Here is a 20,297-nt window from a genome sequence, read left to right on the forward strand (position 1 = left end):
CCGACAGACCTCGAACAATTAACAGTGTTCTTGTCCTAGGACTAAACTATAAATCACTTTTTTAAAAATACACTAACTTTAAAATATTAACTTAAAATATGAAACATCAATTTTCAATCTTTTGTCAAAGGGCCAAGGCTTTCTCCTTCAGTACCACCGCCAATTAAATCACAAGTGCATTTCCTACATACGTCACATCTGTAATACACTATCTCTGAATTTTCAATTTCAGCTTCATTAAAACAGAGCAAGAAACTAGGCACTCATAAAGCAATCCAAATTCAGAATTTTTCTAGGTTCCTGAACCCCTCCCCAATCTCACTCATACCTAACTCAATAGTTACTATTCTTTACAGTTTGGGGGGTATTTTTTAATGCAAGTGCTACACCCAACATGGGCTTTGAACTCATGACCCTGAGATCAAGAGTCAGCTAGCTGGCCAGGTACCCCTCCTTTTTTTTTTTTTTTTAATTTGTTTATTTACAGCATAACAGTGTTCATTGTTTTGGCATCACACCCAGTGCTCCATGCAGTACGCGCCCTCCCTATTACCCACCACCTGGTTCCTCAACCTCCCACCCCCCCCCCCCCGCCCCTTCAAAACCCTCTGGTTGTTTTTCAGAGTCCATAGTCTCTCATGGTTCATCTCCCCTTCCAGTTTCCCTCAACTCCCTCTCCTCTCCATCTCCCCATGTCCTCCATGTTATTTGTTAAGGTACCCCTCCTTTACAGTTTTATCCAAAGCTTTCAAAGAAGTGACTGTCTTGGGGCACCTGGATGGCTCAGTAGGTTGAGCATCTGCCTTAGACTCAGGTGATGATCCCAGTGTCCTGGATTCAAGCCCCACACTGGCCTCCCTGCTTAGTGGGGAGTCTGTTTCTCACTCTGCCTCTCCCCCTGCTTGTGCTCTCTCTCTCTAATAAATAAAATCTTTTTAAAAAGAGAAATGATTGTCTTTTCCTACACATATTTCATATGGTTACATAAATTCTAATCAAATTATATAATTTGACAGTTATAGAAAGTAGAAACAGGTTTTAGAAGAAGCCCACTGGTTACCGATAAGGGTACTGAAGCAGTGGGGAACAGAAATGCTCAAATAGTTTAGAGAGTAACCAGTATACACTGGGAGGTCATGGGCATTGGCAGGGTATTTTACAAAGAAAACAAAACATCAGTGATTCTCGGAAGCCAGAGAAGTGTGATCAAATAAGAGAAGTTCTGCTCTACAGGATACAGCTGGATGAGATGTCTTACCTATCATACACATTTTTTTAAAAAGGACAGAGAATGTTCAAAAGGCAGAGCTCCTAAGGGACTGTCAGGGAGAAAAGAGACTCTTGTTCCAAATTTTTCAAATAGTTACAAAGAGAGAAATTACAACTAACCACAGGCAAAATACTGACTAGCAGAGTCAGGCAGAGCTGAAGTGAGTGCACATGAACCAGCAAGTGTGTACAGACGAATGAATCAAAAAAGAGAGAGGATAGGGGCACCTGGGTGGCTCAGTGGGTTAAAGCCTCTGCCTTCGGTTCAGGTCATGATCCCAGGGTCCTGGGATCGAGCCCCACATCGGGCTCTCTGCTCCACGGGGAGCCTGCTTCCTCCTCTCTCTCTGCCTGCCTCTCTGCCTACTTGTAATCTCTATCTGTCAAATAAATAAATCTTTAAAAAAAAAAAGAGAGAGGATATAATCTCAAAGAGATTATTGAGAATGTAATCTCAAAGAGAGCAGGATGTAAGCATTCTTGTCAGCTGTTACTCTTATGTGCCCATTTTTCTTTGTTTCTCCTGGAGTATGCAACTATGTGTGGACACACACACATGTATGTTTATTCATAGATATACATACATACCATCATAACAGAATCCCCCCACGTGCTTTCCAGAGTTCTACCATGTTTCTGACTCCTCTATAGATCTTCTCTAGAAAGCTAATAGGGGATGGGCACAATTCTTTTCCCCTAGCTATCCAAGTAACCCACCAGATAGTCTACTTTCTTGTCACAGCTTTCACTGTGAACATTTACCAGAACTTTCTCCTTAGACTTCTCAAGGCCTCAGGCAGATGGTCATCCAACCCATTTGCGTACTTCAGTAGTCAGAGCTCTCGAATCATGCAGTAGCTTATTGTGTTGTCAGACCACTTCATTGTAGAAAGGTCTTCCCTACAGAGACCTGTACCCCTGGGGCTAATAATACATTATATGTTAATTTAAAAAAGAGGAGGAGGAGGAGGAGGAGGAGGAGGAGGAGGAGGAGGAGGAGAAAGAAAGAGAAGAGAAAGAAAGGTCTTCCCTACATTGGGCCAAAATATGCCTCCTGTAACCTATTCCTGTTTACCTCAGCTTTGTCCTCCGCACTTACAGGGAACAAATCAATGCCCCTTCCAATGGGACAGCATACACATCCTTGAAGATAATGACCAAGTCCTACATCTCCTCTCGTGCAGGCTCCCTGTCCCCAGTCCCACCGCCTGTCCTGTCTGACAGAGCTGTCAGCATGGCCCACACGTGATGAAAAGGGAAGCGAAAACTCACCACACTTCACCATCCCCACTTCATAGCACTTCCGGAGCCGGCAGGCCTGGCAGCTCTTGCGCCGATTCTTATCTATTGTACACTGATTTGTAGCTGGGCAAATGTAATCATTATGTCCTACAGCAGAGGGGGGAAAAAAGCAGGCTATTATTACAATATTTTGATTCAGTATCTTCCTGGTCAACAACACTGAGAATGCTACTCAGCTAAGAGGTAGGCAACATCTTCTTAATGACAGGTACAGGCACAATGGCCAAAGTTTGGCCTCATAAATGCCCTGTTGGTGAGTCAAGAAAACCTAGGAATATTTAAGTATCTTACTCTTTGACTAATAGGCTATTCTCCACATGTTCTTTGAATTCTTAAGAGATACATTAGAAATAGTCTCCTTCATGGGGTGCATGGGTGGCTCAGTAGGTTAAAGCCTCTGCCTTCGGCTCAGGTCATGATCCCAGGGTCCTGGGATCGAGACCCACATCAGGCTCTCTGCTCAGCAGGGAGCCCACTTCCTCCTCTCTCTCTCTCTGCCTCTCTGCCTACTTGTGATCTCTGTCTGTCAAATAAATAAAATCTTTAAAAAAAAAAAAAAGGAATAATCTCCTTCAAACCATAAGAGACTCTTAATCTCACAAAAGAAACTGAGGGTTGCTGGGGGGAGGGGGGAGGGAGAGGGTGGTTGGGTTATGGACACTGGGGAAGGTATATGCTATGGTGAGTGCTGTGAAGTCTGTAAACCTGGCGATTCACAGACCTGTACCCCTGGGGATAAAAATACATTATGTATTAATAAAAAATAAAAAATTATTTAAAAAAGAAAAATAAATAGTCTCCTTTGGACACAGAAAGCAAGACAGTTGCCTGAAATTGGTACGGCAAAAAACAATCTCCTCAAGAACAGGACTTGTGCATCAGTCACCAAGTTCAACTGCTTATATTCTTTCATGTATATCCCTCTTCAGAACTTAACATGTTATTTTTAAGGGAATTCAGTCAAACAAGAGAATAAAAGTAATCAATAAGAGGACAAAGAAATGAGCGACCTGAAGAACCAAAAGAACTACCACTTGAGGCTGATGGTGATTACTGTTCTCAATTCCCCCATGCCTCCCTCAGCCCTGTGACCTCACAGTGCACCGAGTGGGCAGAGTGTGCTTGCCCATCAACTGATGTTGAGCTTGGCCATGAAACTTGCTTTAACCAGTGGCATGTTAATAGATGGAATATACCAACAGTCTGGCTTGGCTTCTTGAGCTCCCAAGGAAAAAAAAAAAAAATGCCCCAGGTAGCTGCCAGTCCAAGGAGAATGTGGAAACAGATGAACTTGATCCAGAGTCAAACTTTGAGAAGTAGAGCCACCCTCCCCAACCCCCGGACAAAAAACCATAGTTCCATGATTGGACCAGAAGTAAGTTTTATAATTCTCTCCCACTTTAGGTAGATTCCAGTAACACCTTTTCAACCAAACACAAACTGAAATTCAATTGTTTGTGACTTTACCACCATTCCCTGAGCCAGCCTGGGGTGGCAGCCAAGGTGTAGACTGCACAGTTCTAGAAACAGGAGGACAGCTTACCCCAGAGATGCAAAAACCATGCTCAAGTGACTCTCATACCACCATGTACAGGAAACCCAGCACGCCAACATTTTTGACTGCCTACTGATTTCCAGATACTTTATCATTTCATGTAATCCTATAACTGCCCTAGAAAGAGATAGGATTCCCATTTTTCAAAAGAAAACACATTAGCTCGGTTCAATAAGCTCCTTAAGGTCATGATTTTAGTTTTCCATGCTGTATAATAAATTTCTACAAACCCACAACCTTAAAACCAAATGAATTTATTATCTTGTTTCCACGAATCAAGAATCCAGGCACAGGTACACCTGGATGGCTCAGTCAGGGTTAAGGATCTGCCTTGGGCTCTAGTCATGATCCCAGAGTCCTGGGATCAAGTCCCAGCATTGGGCTCCTTGCTCAGCGGGGAGTCTGCTTCTCCCTCTTCCTCCACAGCTCCCCCCCGCTTATGCTCTCTCCCTGACAAATAAAAGAATACATGATGTCATCCTTTTTGGTTTTATAAAGAGGTTTATAACAATAAGCATTTAAGGGACTAGAGGTTCATTTTTTTTTCTCAGAGTTTATTTTAAAAGATCATTTTACTTAAAAAAAATCAGAAAACACAATGTTATGAACACACTAAATAAAAATAGCCTAGAAAATATCTTACGCAAAGAGGTCATCAGGGTAACTGAATTCACTTCTGACATACACACACATACATACATACACACACACACACACACACACACACACAAAAGTCCTCCTCAAACTACATGAACTACCTCACATATCAAAATGGTTTTCTTAGTGGGGCATCTGGGTGGCTCAGTGGTTTAAGCCTCTGCCTTCGGCTTAGGCATGGTCTCATGATCTCAGGGTCCTGGGATCAAGCCCCGAGTTGGGCTCTCTGCTCAGCAGGGAGCCTGCTTCCCCTGCCCACCTCTCTGCCTATTTATGATCTCTGTCAAATAAATAAAATCTTTTTTTTTAAATAAAATGGTTTTCTTGGAGTACCCAGATTGCTCAATCAGTTAAGCATCTGACTCTTGATTTCAGTTCAGGTAATGACCTCAGGGTTGTGAGATCAAGCCCCACACTGGACTCTACACTCAGCACAGAGTCTGCTTGGGGATTCTCTCTCCCTCTTTCTCTGCTCCCCACCCCCCCCCCCAAAATAATTAAAATGGTTTTCTTGTTCCATGCAACAGTCTGAGAAGCACACTATTCCATACTAATAGAACTCAGGGAAAAGTTCAAAGCAAAATTAAAAGCAAACTATGTAGCTAATTCATTAAGATATAAAGCTTTATAGGAAAATGTGCCTTTTATAATCTAAAACATAACCAGTTATCTCTGGACTCTCTACAAAATTATTGAGTCTGTCTGAATACCAGTTGTCATTTATATGCGTGGAGGGGAGAGAGAGCACTGGACTTGGGATCAGAAGATCTGAGTTTCAACTCAGTTCAGCCTCCCAATGTTGTCACTTCAACAATAGGGCAATGTTCCTCCCTGACACGCTTATCCCTCAACAGCCGGCAATGACCTTGCGTTCTGTTACCTCAGGACATCCTTCATGACTTCAAGGCCACATAAGTCCCAAGTAACAGAATATGTACCTCCAAGATAAGAATCTTCTACATAACCTACCAGCTGTCAGAGCTTCCCACTTAAAACTCAGCCTCTAAAGTCATAAAAAGCAAAGAATTAAAGATCTGTGAGCAGCACTCAGATTTTAACTTTCAAAGGACAAGGATAAAAGGTTATTATAAATACCAATATGAAAGTGAGTAGAATAGTATTACTATTATATACGGATATAAAATAAATAGCCCCAAAGAATGAAATTTATAGAAATACCACCGAGAAATGTACCAGATATGTATTTTTTAAAACTAACAAAACTGTATGAAGAGATATGAGAGGCCTAAATAACTAGAGACATAACATGTTCTTGATGTAAAGACTATTACAAAGATTCCTTCCAAAATAATTCCTAGGTTTAACAAAATCTCCACTTAACATTAAGGATGGGAAGCCACTTAATAAAATTACTCTAATGTTCCTATGAATAATAAATGAATAAGTAAACAAAAGAAAACAGAGCACCTTTAAAATAGGAGGTAATTATATTGGTATGTATTAAAATGCATTATAAAATTATAATAGTAAAAAATAAAATTGTAATAGTTAAAATAATGTGGTACTTATAAGAATGAAGAACTAGGTCAATGGAACAGAACAGTATATATAAGAACTTAATATATCATAGAAAAAAATCAATGAACACATGAAAAGATGCTCAAAAAGATCAGCAATCCAGGAAACTCAAATTATAAATGGGACACAATTACATATAGGATAGAATATCTAAAATTCAAAAGGCTGACAAAAAAACCCAAAAAACAAACAAACAACAAAAAACAAAAAAAGGCTGACATTATCAAGGATTTTTACAAGGACATAAATCAGCTGGAAGTCTCCTATGTTATTGCTGAGAATACAACATGGTTCAACTATTTTGGAAAACAGTTTGCTGGTTTCTTATAAAATTAAACATATGCTTATCCTACAACCAGCTTTTTTACTCTTAGGTATTTCCCCAAGAGAAACAAAAATACAGGTCTACAAAGAGGAATATGCATGAATATTCACAGAAGTTTTATTCAAAATATCATAAGTGAAAGAAGTGATACACAGATGGTTACATACTTTATGATTCAATTATATGACATTCTAGCAAAAAGCAAAACTATAGGGAAAGAAAAGAGATCAATGGCTACCAGGCATTGAGAGGTTGGGGGGAAACTGGCTGCAATGGGCCTGCAGGAACTTTTTGGGCTGATGGTAACATTCCAGATCTTAATTATGGTGGTGGTCGAATGGGTACATGCATTTTCAAAATTCATGAAACTATATCTTAGAGGAATCTTACTATATATAAATTAAATCTCCAATTCAATGAGAAAAAAAAAGCTCCCCTATTTAAAAAAAAACAATGAAAATGAATAATCTTTAATAAAACAATGTAGAGAAAACTAAGATAAACCCATTTGATTTTTCCCTTTTTAGTTTTATTTTATTGAAGTATAATTAACAATGTTATATTAGTTTCAGGTGTATAACTTTTTTTTTTAACCAGAAGATGGGTTTATTTGGGAATAAAAGAGAATTACAATCCAGGACAAACAAGCCGTGGTATAACCATAAGCGAGTCTGGGAAACAAAAGCTCAGGTGTGTAACATTTTGTTTCAACAATTGTGTACATTACTCAGTTCACACCGTAAGTGTAGTCCTCATCTGTCACATTATAGTGTTTTTACAATATTAATTAGATTCCATATGCTGTACTTTTCATCTTTGTGATTTATTTTAATCCCCTTTATCTATTTCACCCATCCCTTCCCACCACACCCCTTTCTGGTAATCACCAGTTTCTTCTCTGTATTTGAAAGTCTGTCTTTTGGGGTATTTTTCTATCTTTGCTCATTTGCTTTATTTTTAGATTCCACATGTAAGTGAAATCACATGGTATTGAGACACTGGGGTGGCTCTAGGCGGTTAGGTGTCTGCCTTCACTCAGGTCATGATCCCAGGGTCCTGAGATCGAGTCCCACATCGGACTCCTTGCTCAGTAGGAGCCTGCTTCTCCCTCTGCCTGTTACCACCTCCTGCTTGTGCTCACACTCTCTCTCCTACTGACAAATAAGTAAAACCTTAAAAAAAAACAAACACATGGTATTTGTCTTTTTATGTCTGACTTAGTTCACTTAGCATTATACTTTCTAGGCCCATCCATGTTGTTGCAAGTGGCAAGATCTCATCCTTTTTACGGTTGAGTAATATTTCATTGTGTAACTTCTTTATCTGTTCATCTATTGAGGGACACCGAAATTGTTCCTATATCTTGGCTATTGTAAATAATGCTACAATAAGCACAGGGGTGCCCATCTCTTTTCGAATTAGTATTTTTGTTCTCTCTGGATAAATATCCAGGAGTGGAATTATTAGATCATTTGGTATTCCTATTTTTTAATGTTTTAAGGAAACTTCATATGGTTTTCCTCAGCAGCTGCACCAATTTACATTCCCACAAACAGAACATGAGGGTTCCCTTTTCTCCACATCCTCACCAATACTTATTTCCTGTGTTTTTCATTTTAGTCATTCTGACTGGTGTGAGGTGGTATCTCATTGTGGTTTTGATTTGCAGTTCCCTGATGATGAGTGACGGTGAGCATCTTTTCATGCATCTGTTGACCATCTGTAGATCTTCTTTGGAAAAAATGTCTATTCATGTCCTCTGCCCATTTTTCAATTGGGTTACTATAATTTTTTGGCATTGAACTAACTGTAGAAGTTCTTTATATAGTTTGTATACTAACCCCTTAATGGATGTATCATTGCAAATACCTTCTCCCACTCAGCAAATTGACTTGTTGATTGTTTCCTTCATTGCACAAAAGTTTATTATTTGGGCATAGTCCCAATAGTTTATTTTTGCTTTTGTTTCTCTTGCCTCAGGAGACATACCTAGAAAAACATTGCTAAGGCTGATGTCAGAGAGATTAATGCCTATGCTTTCTTCTAGGAGTTTTATGGTTTTAGGTCTCACATTTAGTTCTTTAATCCATTTTGAGTTTATTTTTGTATATGGAATAAGAAAATGGTCTAGTTTCATTCTTTTGCATGTAGCTATTTTCCCAGCACCATTTACTGAGGAGGCTGTTTTCTCCCCATTATACATTCTTACCTCTTTTGTTGAGGATTACTTGACCACATAATCATGGGTTTATTTCTGGGTTCTCCATTCTGTTCCATCCATCTATGTGTCTGTTTTTGTGCCAGTAATATACTGCTTTGATTACTAGAGCTATGTAATATACCTTGAAATTTGGGGTTGTGATACCTCCAGCTTTGGTCTCCTTTCTCAAGATTGCTTTCATTACTCAGAGTCTTTCATAGCAATTTCAGTATTATTTGTTCTAGCTCTGTGAAAGATGCTGTTGACATTTTGATAGGGAATCCACTGAATCTGTAGATTACTTTGGGTAGTATGGACACTATCAATATTTGTTCTTTCAATCCATGAGCATGGAATATTTTTCCATTTGTTTATGTCATCTTCAATTTCTTTCATTAGTGTTTTATAGTTTTCAGAGTACAGGTTTTTCACCTCCTTGGTTAAGTTTACTCCTTGGTATTATTTTTAATACAGTTGTAAATGGGATGGTTTTCTTAATTTCTTTCTGCTACTACATTATTAGTGTATAGAAGTGCAACAGATTTCCATTCATTAATTTTGTATCCTGCAACTTAATTCATTTATCAGTTCTACTGGTTTTTGGTGGAGTCCTTAGGGTTTTCTATATATAATATCATGTCATGTGCAAAATTAAACATTTACTTTCCCCTTAAAAAATTTGGATGCCTTTTATTTGTTGTTTTGTATGATTGCTGTGGCTAGAACTTCCAGCACTATGTTGAATAAAAGTGGTGAGAGTGGATATCTTTGTCTTGTTCCTGATCTTAAAAGAAAAGGCTCTCCATTTTTCACCATTGAGTGTGATGTTAGCTGTGGGTTTTTCATGTACGGTTTTTATTATGTTGAGATATCCTCTGTCCAAGCCTCCATTATTGAGATTTTTTTATTATGAGTAATGATGATAAATACACTTCATTCTTACTTCATTCAATATACAGAAAGAATTGTGTGGCCATTTTTAGCTACTACAACATATTTTATATTAGAGGATGCTTTTAAAACAAAGAGGCCAAAGAAACAATCATTTACATAGTAAACAATTGTGAAAGTACTAACTCTTTACCTTATGCACACTTAGAATATGACATTTCTTTCTCTTTCCCAATAGTTTCTTGGCTCATGTAGTAGGAAGGAATGTGGAAAGCAGAGGAAACTCCCGTCTCATTGTAATCAGTCATAGTTTAAGGGTTCAAAGATATTTTAGGTAGAGATTTTTTGCAACAACAAAGGGAAAATGATCCTTTTCAAAGAATATAGTTGGTTGTATTGGGTCAAGATTTCTTTAAGGAATAAAATTCTGGAATCTTAACAAGAAAGAGAATTGTCATCATATCAAGAGTTCAGTTCTAAATTTTGTTTTATTCTTTCTAAATTTTAGAACTCTGAATTGTTCTTACTACATAATAGCAGGAGAGTAAGCCTGGCCTTACAATTTACTACTACAATTATCATAGGTAAAAATATTAAAGCACTAAATATGTTAAATTATATATATATATAAATTATATATGTTAATATATATAAATATATTAAATTCAGAATGAAAGTTTTGTATATAAATTACAAATAAGCAAACCATACAACTTATGTTTTGATAATATTTGATGACATAGGCTTCCTTTATCTGTGATTTTTTTTTTCTTTTAACAAAATTAAGTTTGGAAATAGCAGAGTGCTCTGATCCACTGAAGATTTTCGAGAAGGTGGGTTAAAGTATGATTAGGATTAGAAGAAAAATACAAAGAAGAAAGAAAAGACATTGCTATAGAAGAGTTAGAAGAAAAGCTAGAATATCTTAAATTTGCATGATGTTTTAAATGACTAAATATTTTCACAAAAACTCTTTAAAAAATAAAAATTTAAAAAAGTTGCTTATTTATTTACCTATTTATTTAGAAATTGTGCATGTGGGGGGGAATATGGGGAGAGGGAAAAAGAGAATCTCAAGCAGACTCCCCACTGAGTATGGAGCCTGACACAGGGCTCAAACCTATGACCCTGAGATCATGACCTGAGCCAAAATCAAGAGTCAGACACTCAACCAAGTGAGCCACCCAGTCACCCCGTTCCACCTTTAGAACAATTCTGTAAGTATTTCCATTTCACAGAAGAGCAAACAGGTTAGGAGGTAAAATCATAGAGCTACTAAGTGGAAGATCCTGGAAAAATAAGTGGTCCTCTATACAGGGTGAATTTCAGGGTTTCCAGGAAAGTAACTCTTAACTGCTAACATTCTACCCTTCACTACCCTCTGGTTTCTATCAGGAACCAGCCCACCATCATCACTCTTACACATGCCAAATATTAAACATAAGTCAAAGGGAGAAAAAATCTTTGTAATTCCTAACAAGCACATTTTCCCCCAAGCTTTATCTTTGTTAACCATTATAACTAGGGACTTCTGGGGAAGATGGCAGAATAGGAAGATCTTAAGCTCACCTCTTCCCATGAATACAACTAGATAATACAACTAGGTAATAACACATTAGTGTAAATAACCCAAAAATGACCTAACAACTGGCAGAACAGACTCTCCACAGATAAATGTAGAGAAGAGGCCACACCAAAGAGAGTAGGAAGTGTGAAAAGGTAGTTGGGAGCTAAACAGACCACGGGGACAGACCTATGGAACTGTCCATGGAAGGGAGGGACCTGCAGGCTTGGAGAGAGGAGAGGAACAGACTATCACACCAGGTACCCCAATTATGGGGAACTCATCCAGGTGAGATGAAATCCCATAACATTTGGCTTTGAAAACCGGGGGGGGGGGTAATTTTATGAGTTCTTACAATGAACAGGGCTTAACAGGTAGAACTTTCAAAATCAGCAGGCTTGGCTCTGAGAGAGCTGGGAAAGCAAAAGGAAACAGAATCTCTGCCCTTAAAGAGAGTACAGCAAACAGCCCCATGGAGATACAGCATGGACGCAGCAGCTTGAAAAATGCCGAGGGTATATGGGAGGGAAATTTGTAATCTCAGGGTATGTGCTGGAGGGACAGGGATCACTGACAGACTTTTCCAGGAACAAAGGAGCTGGTCGGTGTCCCTTCCCTCCCCTGCACCCCACAGGTCTGTTTAGCTCCCTGATCTAACTCTACTCAAGCCCCAGGTGGCTCCAGATTGGCCCATTAGCAATGCAGGGACCAAATCCTGCCCACAACAGGCAAAGAGAGCCACTGCATACAACCGGACTAAAGGCACAAGCAGCTCAGGTACTACAGTAATGTGCACACAACACACATAGACAACACCCCTGAAGTCCAGGTCTGGTGAATAGGGGACATTACACTGCAGAGCCCTAGAGAGCCTCTTCCTCATAAGGCTACTACTTACAAGAGCAGGAGACGTAGCTGACTTTCCTAACACATAGAAAGAGACACAGAGAGCTAGACAAAGTGAGGAATCAGAGGAACATGTTCCAAAAGAAAGAACAGGACAAAATGACAGCACGAGACCTAAACAAAACAGGTAAGAAATTCTCTATCAGGAATGTTACTTATTTATTTTAAAGGATTTTATTTATTTACCTGAGAGTGAAAGAGAGAGTATGAGAAGAGGGTCAGAGGGAGAAGAACTCTCCCCATGGAGCAGAGAGCCTGACACAGGGCTCGATCCCAGGACTCCAGGATCATGACCTGGGCCAAAGGCAGACACTTAACCTACTGGGCTACCTAAGCACCCCAACTGATAGAGAATTTAAAGTAATGGTCATAAAGATACTGATTGGACTGGAGAAAAGACTGGAGAACCTCAGTGAAACTCCTCACAAAGAAATAGAAAACATAAAAAAGAACCAATTAGAGATGAGCAACTCAATAACCAAAGGCAAAAATGCACTAGATGGAATAAATAGTACACTAGAAGAAATAGAAGAACAGATCAGCAACCTGGAGGACAGAGTAATGGAGAATAATCAAGCTGAACAGGATAGGGGGGAAAAATGAAAACAGACTTAGCGAACTAAGCAACACCATCAAGCATAATGACATTTGCATTGTAGGGGTCCCAGAAGGAGAAGGGGGGGTGCAGAAAATGTATTTGAAGAAATAATAGTTGTCAACTTCCCAAATGTAGGGAAGGAAATAGAAATGCAGATCCAGGAGGCACAGAGAGCCCTCAACAAAATCAATCCAAGGAGGTCCACACCAAGACACATAACACTTAAAATGGCAAAAAGTAGGGATAAAGGATAAAGAGAGAATCTGAAAAGCAGCAATAGAAAAGAAAATGGTTACATACAAGGGAAATTCCATAAGTCTGTCAAATGATCTTTCAGCAGAACCTTTGCAGGCCAGAAGAAAATGGCATGACACACTCTGAGTGCTGAAAGAAAAAAACTTACAGCCAAGAATACTCTATCCAGCAAGGCTATCATTCAGGGGGAAAAAAGAGAGAGTTTCCCACACAAACAAAAGTTACAGGAATTCATGAACACTACACCAGCCCTACAAGAAACGGTAAAGGAGATCCTTTGAGTGGAAAGACCATAAGCAGTAGTAAGAAGACAGCACAAGAGCAGTAAAATTAAATGTATCTATAAAAATCAGTCAAGGGGAGCACCTGGGTGGCTCAGTAGGTTAAGCATCTGCCTTCAACTCAGGTCATGATCCCAGGGTCCTGGCATCAAGTCCCACACTGGGGTCCTTGCTCAGTGCAGAGCTTGCTTCTCCCTCTCCCCCTGCTTGTTCTCTCTCTTGCTAGCTCTCTCTCTCTCTCTGATAAATAAATAGAATCTTTTTTTAAAAAATCAGTCAAAGGGGGCGCCTGGGTGGCTTAGTGGATTAAAGCCTCTGCCTTCAGCTCGGGTCATGATCCCAGGGTCCTGGGATCGAGCCCCACATTGGGCTCTCTGCTCCGCAGGGAGCCTGCTTCCTCCTCTCTCTGCCTGCCTCTCTGCCTGGTTGTGATTTCTCTCTGTCAAATAAATGAAATATAAAAATAAATAAATAAATAAATAAAAATCAGTCAAGGGATTCACAAATAAAAGGATATAAAGTATGATACTATATATCTAAAATAAGCAGGGAGGGAAGTAGGGAAGGAGTAAAGAATGAGTTCAAATTTAAGAGACCATAAACTTAAATTACCATATGCATAAGATGTTATATACAAACCTAATGGTAACCACAAATCAAAAACCAGTAAGAGATACGTAACAGTTGTAACTAGGCATCTTTTCCCAAGAAGATGGTGATCAGTGATGGTGGAAAGAGATCCATTCAAGTTCTGGGGTTCTGGGGCCAAGATCCACAATGAAAAATGAGGTGCTCTACACTTGAAATAATCCACTCCACCATCCACCCCATTCCCAAACACACATTGCCCTCTGAACTGTTCATCAAGTACTTTGTGTACAAAAGGCCAATGGCCACTGGTGAAATTTCTGCCAGGTCACCTACGAAATTATTTGAAAGCAAAAGCGGAAAACTAAAGAAGCTAACAATACTCTTGTACCTTGAATGCTTCTTTTAAAAAAGGCCTTACATCCTTCACACGACCAGACTCCATAGTGATATCCAGATGCGTAATCGCTGCAGACCGCACAGAAGTGAGCATCCCTCTTTGAACTTGGACTAGTAACAGGGCTGGCACCACTGCTCCCACTAACTTCCCTTTTCAGTGTCTCTCTGGGGGCAAAGAAAACATTCATTGTAAAACAGCATTAAGGAGGAAGATGGACTTTCTAGTAAAAAAAAAAAAAAAAAAAAAAAAAAAAAAATAGCATTAACCCTGCCGGATTTACCTCTTGGCCCTCCAGGGCTCAAGATAAATGTATTCTAGGAAATCCGATCAAGCACAGCCTTTGTTGCTGGTATAGGATCTATGAAAAGTGACCCTGTTGGGAATGACTGATGTTTGAAAACGGTTCCGCAAGTCTATGTCCATCCATGCAGCGTGGATGAGACTGGTAACCACAGACGGCTAGTGGTAGCCACCAGGTTGCCCATCTCTGAGCAGAGTAAGTGACCAGGACAAGTCATACCCGCAGGTCTGAACCATGAGCAGGATGTACAGGAGCCTCCCGTAGCTGCTAGAATTCATCAACACTGTACGGATCGGCCTAAGTGTACCTAACCATTTTCAAGTCTGTCATTCCCAAGTATTGCTAAATAGCCCTTCAGAGTTCCCATTTAAATGGGGCAACAAAATCTTTCATTCTGCAGTGTAAGATGAAGGTCTAGAATGAAAACAATTTTATGAGGAGTAACAAATGGACTCTTAAGTTTTATTGAAGTGAATACTATACTCTGGTTTAGAGAGAGAGAGAAAGAGTAGGGAAAGGCAAGGAGAAGAAAAAGAGAAAGAGAAAGGAGAAGAGAGAGGATAAAAGTGGACACATGCCTGTCCTTAGAAGGTTTTAACGGAAGCAGGTGCTCAGTGCTGGGGAGAAGGGCAATGGCTCCCACAGAGGAAAGGAGAACCCATCAAGGCAGCACTGGCAGACACCAAAAGCCCACATGGTCAGTTCCTAATTTTGCCAGACCACGTTTCTTCGGGAAAGGAAATGTTAGAGGTGTGATTGATTCATAAATGAACATAATTACACCATGGGTTAATGTATCCTAGTATTAGCAGAACTCTGATTCGAGTTCATGCCCAGAAACAAATGATCTTCTCTTTTGTCTGGGTGAAAAACAGTAATTTAAAAAAGGTATATACAAATGTTTATATTCTCTTTTACCAACGAATTTTTTAAAAGAGAAAAATTACTGTGTAATATGGCTTTCTCAAAGTGTTACAACAGCATTTGAAAGTAACAAATTTCAAAATCCAATATGCATTGACTTAATACTTTGGTCGTTTCAGAAATTTATCTACTTCTCATCTTTCTCTCTACCCAACCTCTTCCCACCATAGCTGTAATTATCATTAAACACATTACAAATTGAATGGAAATAACCATCATGTTACCTTGCTTTTAAAGGTACAAATACTGTTTTGAACTTAACGAAATTTTAACTAAAGTCTGCAATTAGTTTCCCATCAATCTTTAGCAAACGTTATTTTAGTTCACTGTTAAAAAGCTTATGCCAATTACTGTCTGTCTTTCCAGGCTTCATGTGTCCAGTATATTTCATTTAAGTAACCACCACTACCAACTACCACCATTGTTTTTATCCTGGACACAAGGTGCCATGAATGCTCAATTGTGATTTCACCACAAAAAGGACCTAACTTGAAAGTAAACATTTTTTTCAAACCCACGTCACTTTATCAAAGAAAAGGGATTTAAGTTCAATCTTTAATGTCTAGTCATGATAGCAAATTCTCCCTACAACCCAGATCTATAAGCTTACTTTTTAACGAGGAATAGAATATCTATTCTATATTCTAGAATATTCTAGAATTCAGAATATCCTACGTGTTAGGTGCTCTAAGTAATCTATGTGATGAATAAAGACTTTGAATAATGCATAGTTTTCTTCCAACTCATAAAGTGATTTGAATAATGCCCCCAACATACAATTCAGAATGAAGATTGAATTTACCTGTTTACAGGTAAGGTGGGTTCTAGTGATCTTGCTTCACACCAAGGACTCTTTTGAGGTTCTGCATACAGAAATGACGACTGGCAATGGATTGCTAAGGGAGAGAGGTGTCCAGGAGTTGGCCACAGCACACTCGGGCTTGTGGTCTGTCGACCGGGACCACCTTCTGAGTTACCGGCACTGCTGGGAATGCTGTAATTCATCACAGCAGGGCTGTAGAACGTCATGGCGGAATATTCATGGCGGCTCTCGACATAGGAGGAAGGTATATATATGGGGCCATGCTCCAGGGGTAGGACAGATTGACTGCAGTTGTAGGAAGCTGGAGAGTTAAAGCTAGATGGTGAGTTTTTGATATCCATGTCTTGAATAGGTAACAGCTGAGGAAACTCTTTGTGAGAAGAGGCACAAAGGGACATTGTATTGTTCTCAAAGACTCATGGGCAGGTACGATGGCTGTAGAGAAAAACAAAAGACATTTCTAAGTTAGAGCTACAGGCCTAACTATTCAAAAGGTCCAAACGTATTTATTACTTACACATGCACACAGCTTAGAAACACATCCTGAAAAGACAGACTCAAAAGCATTAACCTCAGAGATTGTGAACGGGAGGCATGAAACTCTCATCTGCTACTTTATTCACTTCTTTATTGCTTTTGTTGTTGTTAGCCACAAGAATTTTTTTTAACCACAAGAATTTATTATACTTTTAAAAATTAAAAAATGCAGGATAATATTAATACCAAAGGTCTCCCCCCCCCTTTCTGGAACTAGAGAAGTTTATTTTAAAGTTCTTATGGAAAAATAAACAAGAATAACCAAGAAAACATTGAAGGAGCAGGTCGGTGAACAGAGACAACATTAACAGATATTCAAATACACGAGTCACCAGTAACAAAACACAAGGAACAGACAGGTCAACGTTCCCACTTCCTTTATCAATTTATTGTTTCTCAGCCTTCAATGCACCCTTTAATAGGAAACCTATAGTAAGCGCCGGAATTGCTTTACCTGGTTAAAGTGAGCGCAATACTAAGTGTTCTCAGTAGAGGGCGCTGCAGGGACACCAAAAGGAGGAAAAGGCAGCTGAAATTCTGGCGCCCGCAGAGGTACGCAATCCGGGTTGGGTGGGGTGGTGAGAACAGCCAGTGGAGTCTGGCCCCAACCCCCACGGGTCCAAAACGAGGTCCCTCTGCAACCTCGCAGCGTCGATGTGGGGATAACCTTACATAGCCACCTGTCAGGACTGTGGCCCCAAGAGTCACAAAGAAGTTGTTCCTTGAACAAATCTCTTCACCTCGTGCTACCTGCACACTGCGAAAGCCTTCTGTCCCCTTTCTCCCCTCCTGCAGGCACCTGGACTCCCAGGGCACAACCACGCCGCCAGTTGCTGATTGCCTGGTCTCTCGTTGCACCCTGGAGGCTGTCCCGTTGCCTGCCCAACAACCCTAGACCAGCTCTGGCCTGACTAAACTAGCAAAATCTCTGCTAGTTAGTGACCCATCCACCTTTCCCAAAGAGGTCTGAGCCCCGTCCAAGTTTGTCCTTCCTCGGGTGCTCTCCCTCAGCCCTAGGGTGCCATTTATAGTTTACTTATATATTATACTTAATTTTTTATAGTTATTTTTTTAAGATTTTATATATTTCTTTGGCGGGGTAGGAGGGGGAGAAAGCATGAACAGGGAGAGGGAGAGAAGCAGGCTCCCCACTGAGCAGGGAGCCCTACGTGGGACTTGATCCCAGAACCCTGGGATCATAAGCTGAGCCGAAGGCAGATGTTTAAATGACTGAGCCAGCCAGGTGCCTCATAGTTATTCTTTACATTAAAACTCCCTTGTTGAACCGACTGCAGTTTCTATCTCCTGATTGGAACAGACGGCTACCTAAAAGAATAGAAAATCCCAAAATAGAAGATTCAAGAACTCAAAAGTTTTTGAAAATCTGGCATATGATAAAGGTGACATCTCAAATCACGGAGAAAACACTGGACAGTAGAACAGCCACCGGGAAAAGACCCTATGCCAGAATATATTCCAAAGGGTTCAGAGATCCAAATGTTAAGAGAGAAATGGAAGGAGGAAGGAGAGGGAGGGAAGGGGGGGTGAGGGAGAGAGGGGGGACTGCACAAGTCCTACAAGCAAGCACAGATAAACCTTATATCTTGGGTGTGGGGGAAAACCTAACTGATGCTTAAAATCCCCATCCAATTAATAGGTGACCACTAAATTCAGAACAAAAAAGAAAATCTTTGCACATCATAAAAACACCATAAGCAAAGTCAAAAAAAGACTAATGACAAATTTAGGGGAAAATACTCTCATCTTCTATGAGAAACAAGGAGCTAATTGTCCTAGAATTTAGAACTCTTAAAGTGAAAAAAGATTTTAACAAATTCTTTAGATAGGGACACCTGGGTGGCTCAGTCGGTGGGGTGTCTGCCTTTGGCTCAGATCATGATCCTAGGGTCCTGGGATCAAGTCCCGCATTGGGCTCTTTGCTCAGTGGGCAGCCTGCTTCTCTCTCTCTGCTGCTCCCCCCGCTTATGTGTTCTGACAAATGAATAAAAAAAATAATTTTAAAAAATTTTTCATGACATTGACTTTTTAAAAATTTAACATACAATGTATTGCTTCAGGGGTACAGGTCTGTGATTCATCAGTCTTACACACTTCACAGCACTCACCATAGTACACACCCTCCCCAGTGTCCATAACCCAGTCACCTCACCCTTCCCACCCCCCTCCCCTCCAGCAACCTTCAGTTTGTTTCCTGAAATTGAGTCTCTTATGGTTTGTCTCCCTCTCTGGTTTCATCTTGTTTCATTCCCCACCTCTTGCCCCATGATCCTCTGTCTTGTTTCTCAAATTTTTCATATCAGTGAGATCATATGATAATTATCTTTCTCTGATTGACTTATTTCACTTAGCCTAATACCCTCTAGTTCCATCCATGTCATTGTAAATGGCAAGATTTCATGGATTTTTGATGGCTGCATAATGTTCCACTGTGTGTGTGTGTGTGTGTGTGTGTGTGTGTGTGTGTGTACACACGCGCACCATATCTTCTTTATCCGTTCATCTGTTGATGGACATCTTTCCATAGTTTGGCTCTTGTGGACATTAATTCTTTAAATAGGCAAAAGACATAGAACACAGAAAAAGACAAAACAACTCTTAAAACACAAAGATGATCAACATCACTCACAAAATTTAAAACTATACCAAAACACCACTTTCTTGTGTTTGGCAAAAATTCAAATGTTTAACAAGAGACTTTCCTGGCGAGGCTGTGGAAAAACAGAGACTCTCTCTGAAACTGTTGGTAGGAGTGCAAAATGGCACAGCCTCCATGGATGTCTGGCATTATATACAGGTTTTACAGGTGTTACCTTTGGACTGAGTCCATAGGATATATCAAAAAGAAAAGGAGCAAAAAAGAAAACGAATCATTGGCTCCTGTTGCGAATGATTGTTACATCAGTTCCTCACTCAGAATTAGCAATTAAGGGAAAAGAATTAAGTCTGCACCCTGCGTTTTTGAGAGGTTCTGTAGTTTATGCCACGGCTGAGGGCAAACTCTTCACAAAGTATGCCACCCAATAAATAGTTCAGACAAAATGTACTTGGATGGATAAACTGGATAGTTAGAACAAGTAAAAATGTTAAGAGTTACTGAATCCAGATGGTGGACATACGGACGTTCATTATACCAGACTTCCAACTCTTCTGTGAGTTTAAAATTTTTTGTAAGAACCTTTGGAGGAAAGACACAAAATAATACAAGAAATTATAAATGAAAACCTTTTAAAAGTTAGAATAATATAATCTGGATAATATAATATAATCTGGAAAAAAGAAGAATGACCATTAATAACTAGACTGGTTGAGAAAGGTCCTTAAGTAAAGAAGCTTGTCTTGAGAAGTTCTGCATGTTTGAGAT

At 39.7% G+C, this 20,297-nt stretch overlaps 1 protein-coding gene across 2 annotated transcripts in view; it reads right to left on the bottom strand.

The window, feature by feature from the left end:
* ESR2 (estrogen receptor 2) overlaps window positions 1–16,734 on the bottom strand; it is a 55,386-nt gene extending 38,652 nt beyond the window's left edge. Inside the window, exons 1-3 of one of the 2 annotated variants that reach the window (XM_046009432.1) lie at window positions 16,358–16,734; window positions 14,322–14,494; window positions 2,542–2,658 (exon numbers count right to left, since the gene is read on the bottom strand). In XM_046009432.1, the coding sequence (XP_045865388.1) occupies window positions 2,542–2,658; window positions 14,322–14,494; window positions 16,358–16,719 (652 nt within the window). In that variant the 5' untranslated portion in view covers window positions 16,720–16,734. The remainder of the gene's footprint in view (window positions 1–2,541; window positions 2,659–14,321; window positions 14,495–16,357) is intronic. The other variant, XM_046009433.1, reaches the window with a different exon arrangement.
* Window positions 16,735–20,297: the final 3,563 nt, after the last annotated feature.

This window comes from Meles meles, chromosome 6 (genome assembly GCF_922984935.1).
Source record: "Meles meles chromosome 6, mMelMel3.1 paternal haplotype, whole genome shotgun sequence".
Classification (NCBI taxonomy): Eukaryota; Metazoa; Chordata; class Mammalia; order Carnivora; family Mustelidae; genus Meles; species Meles meles.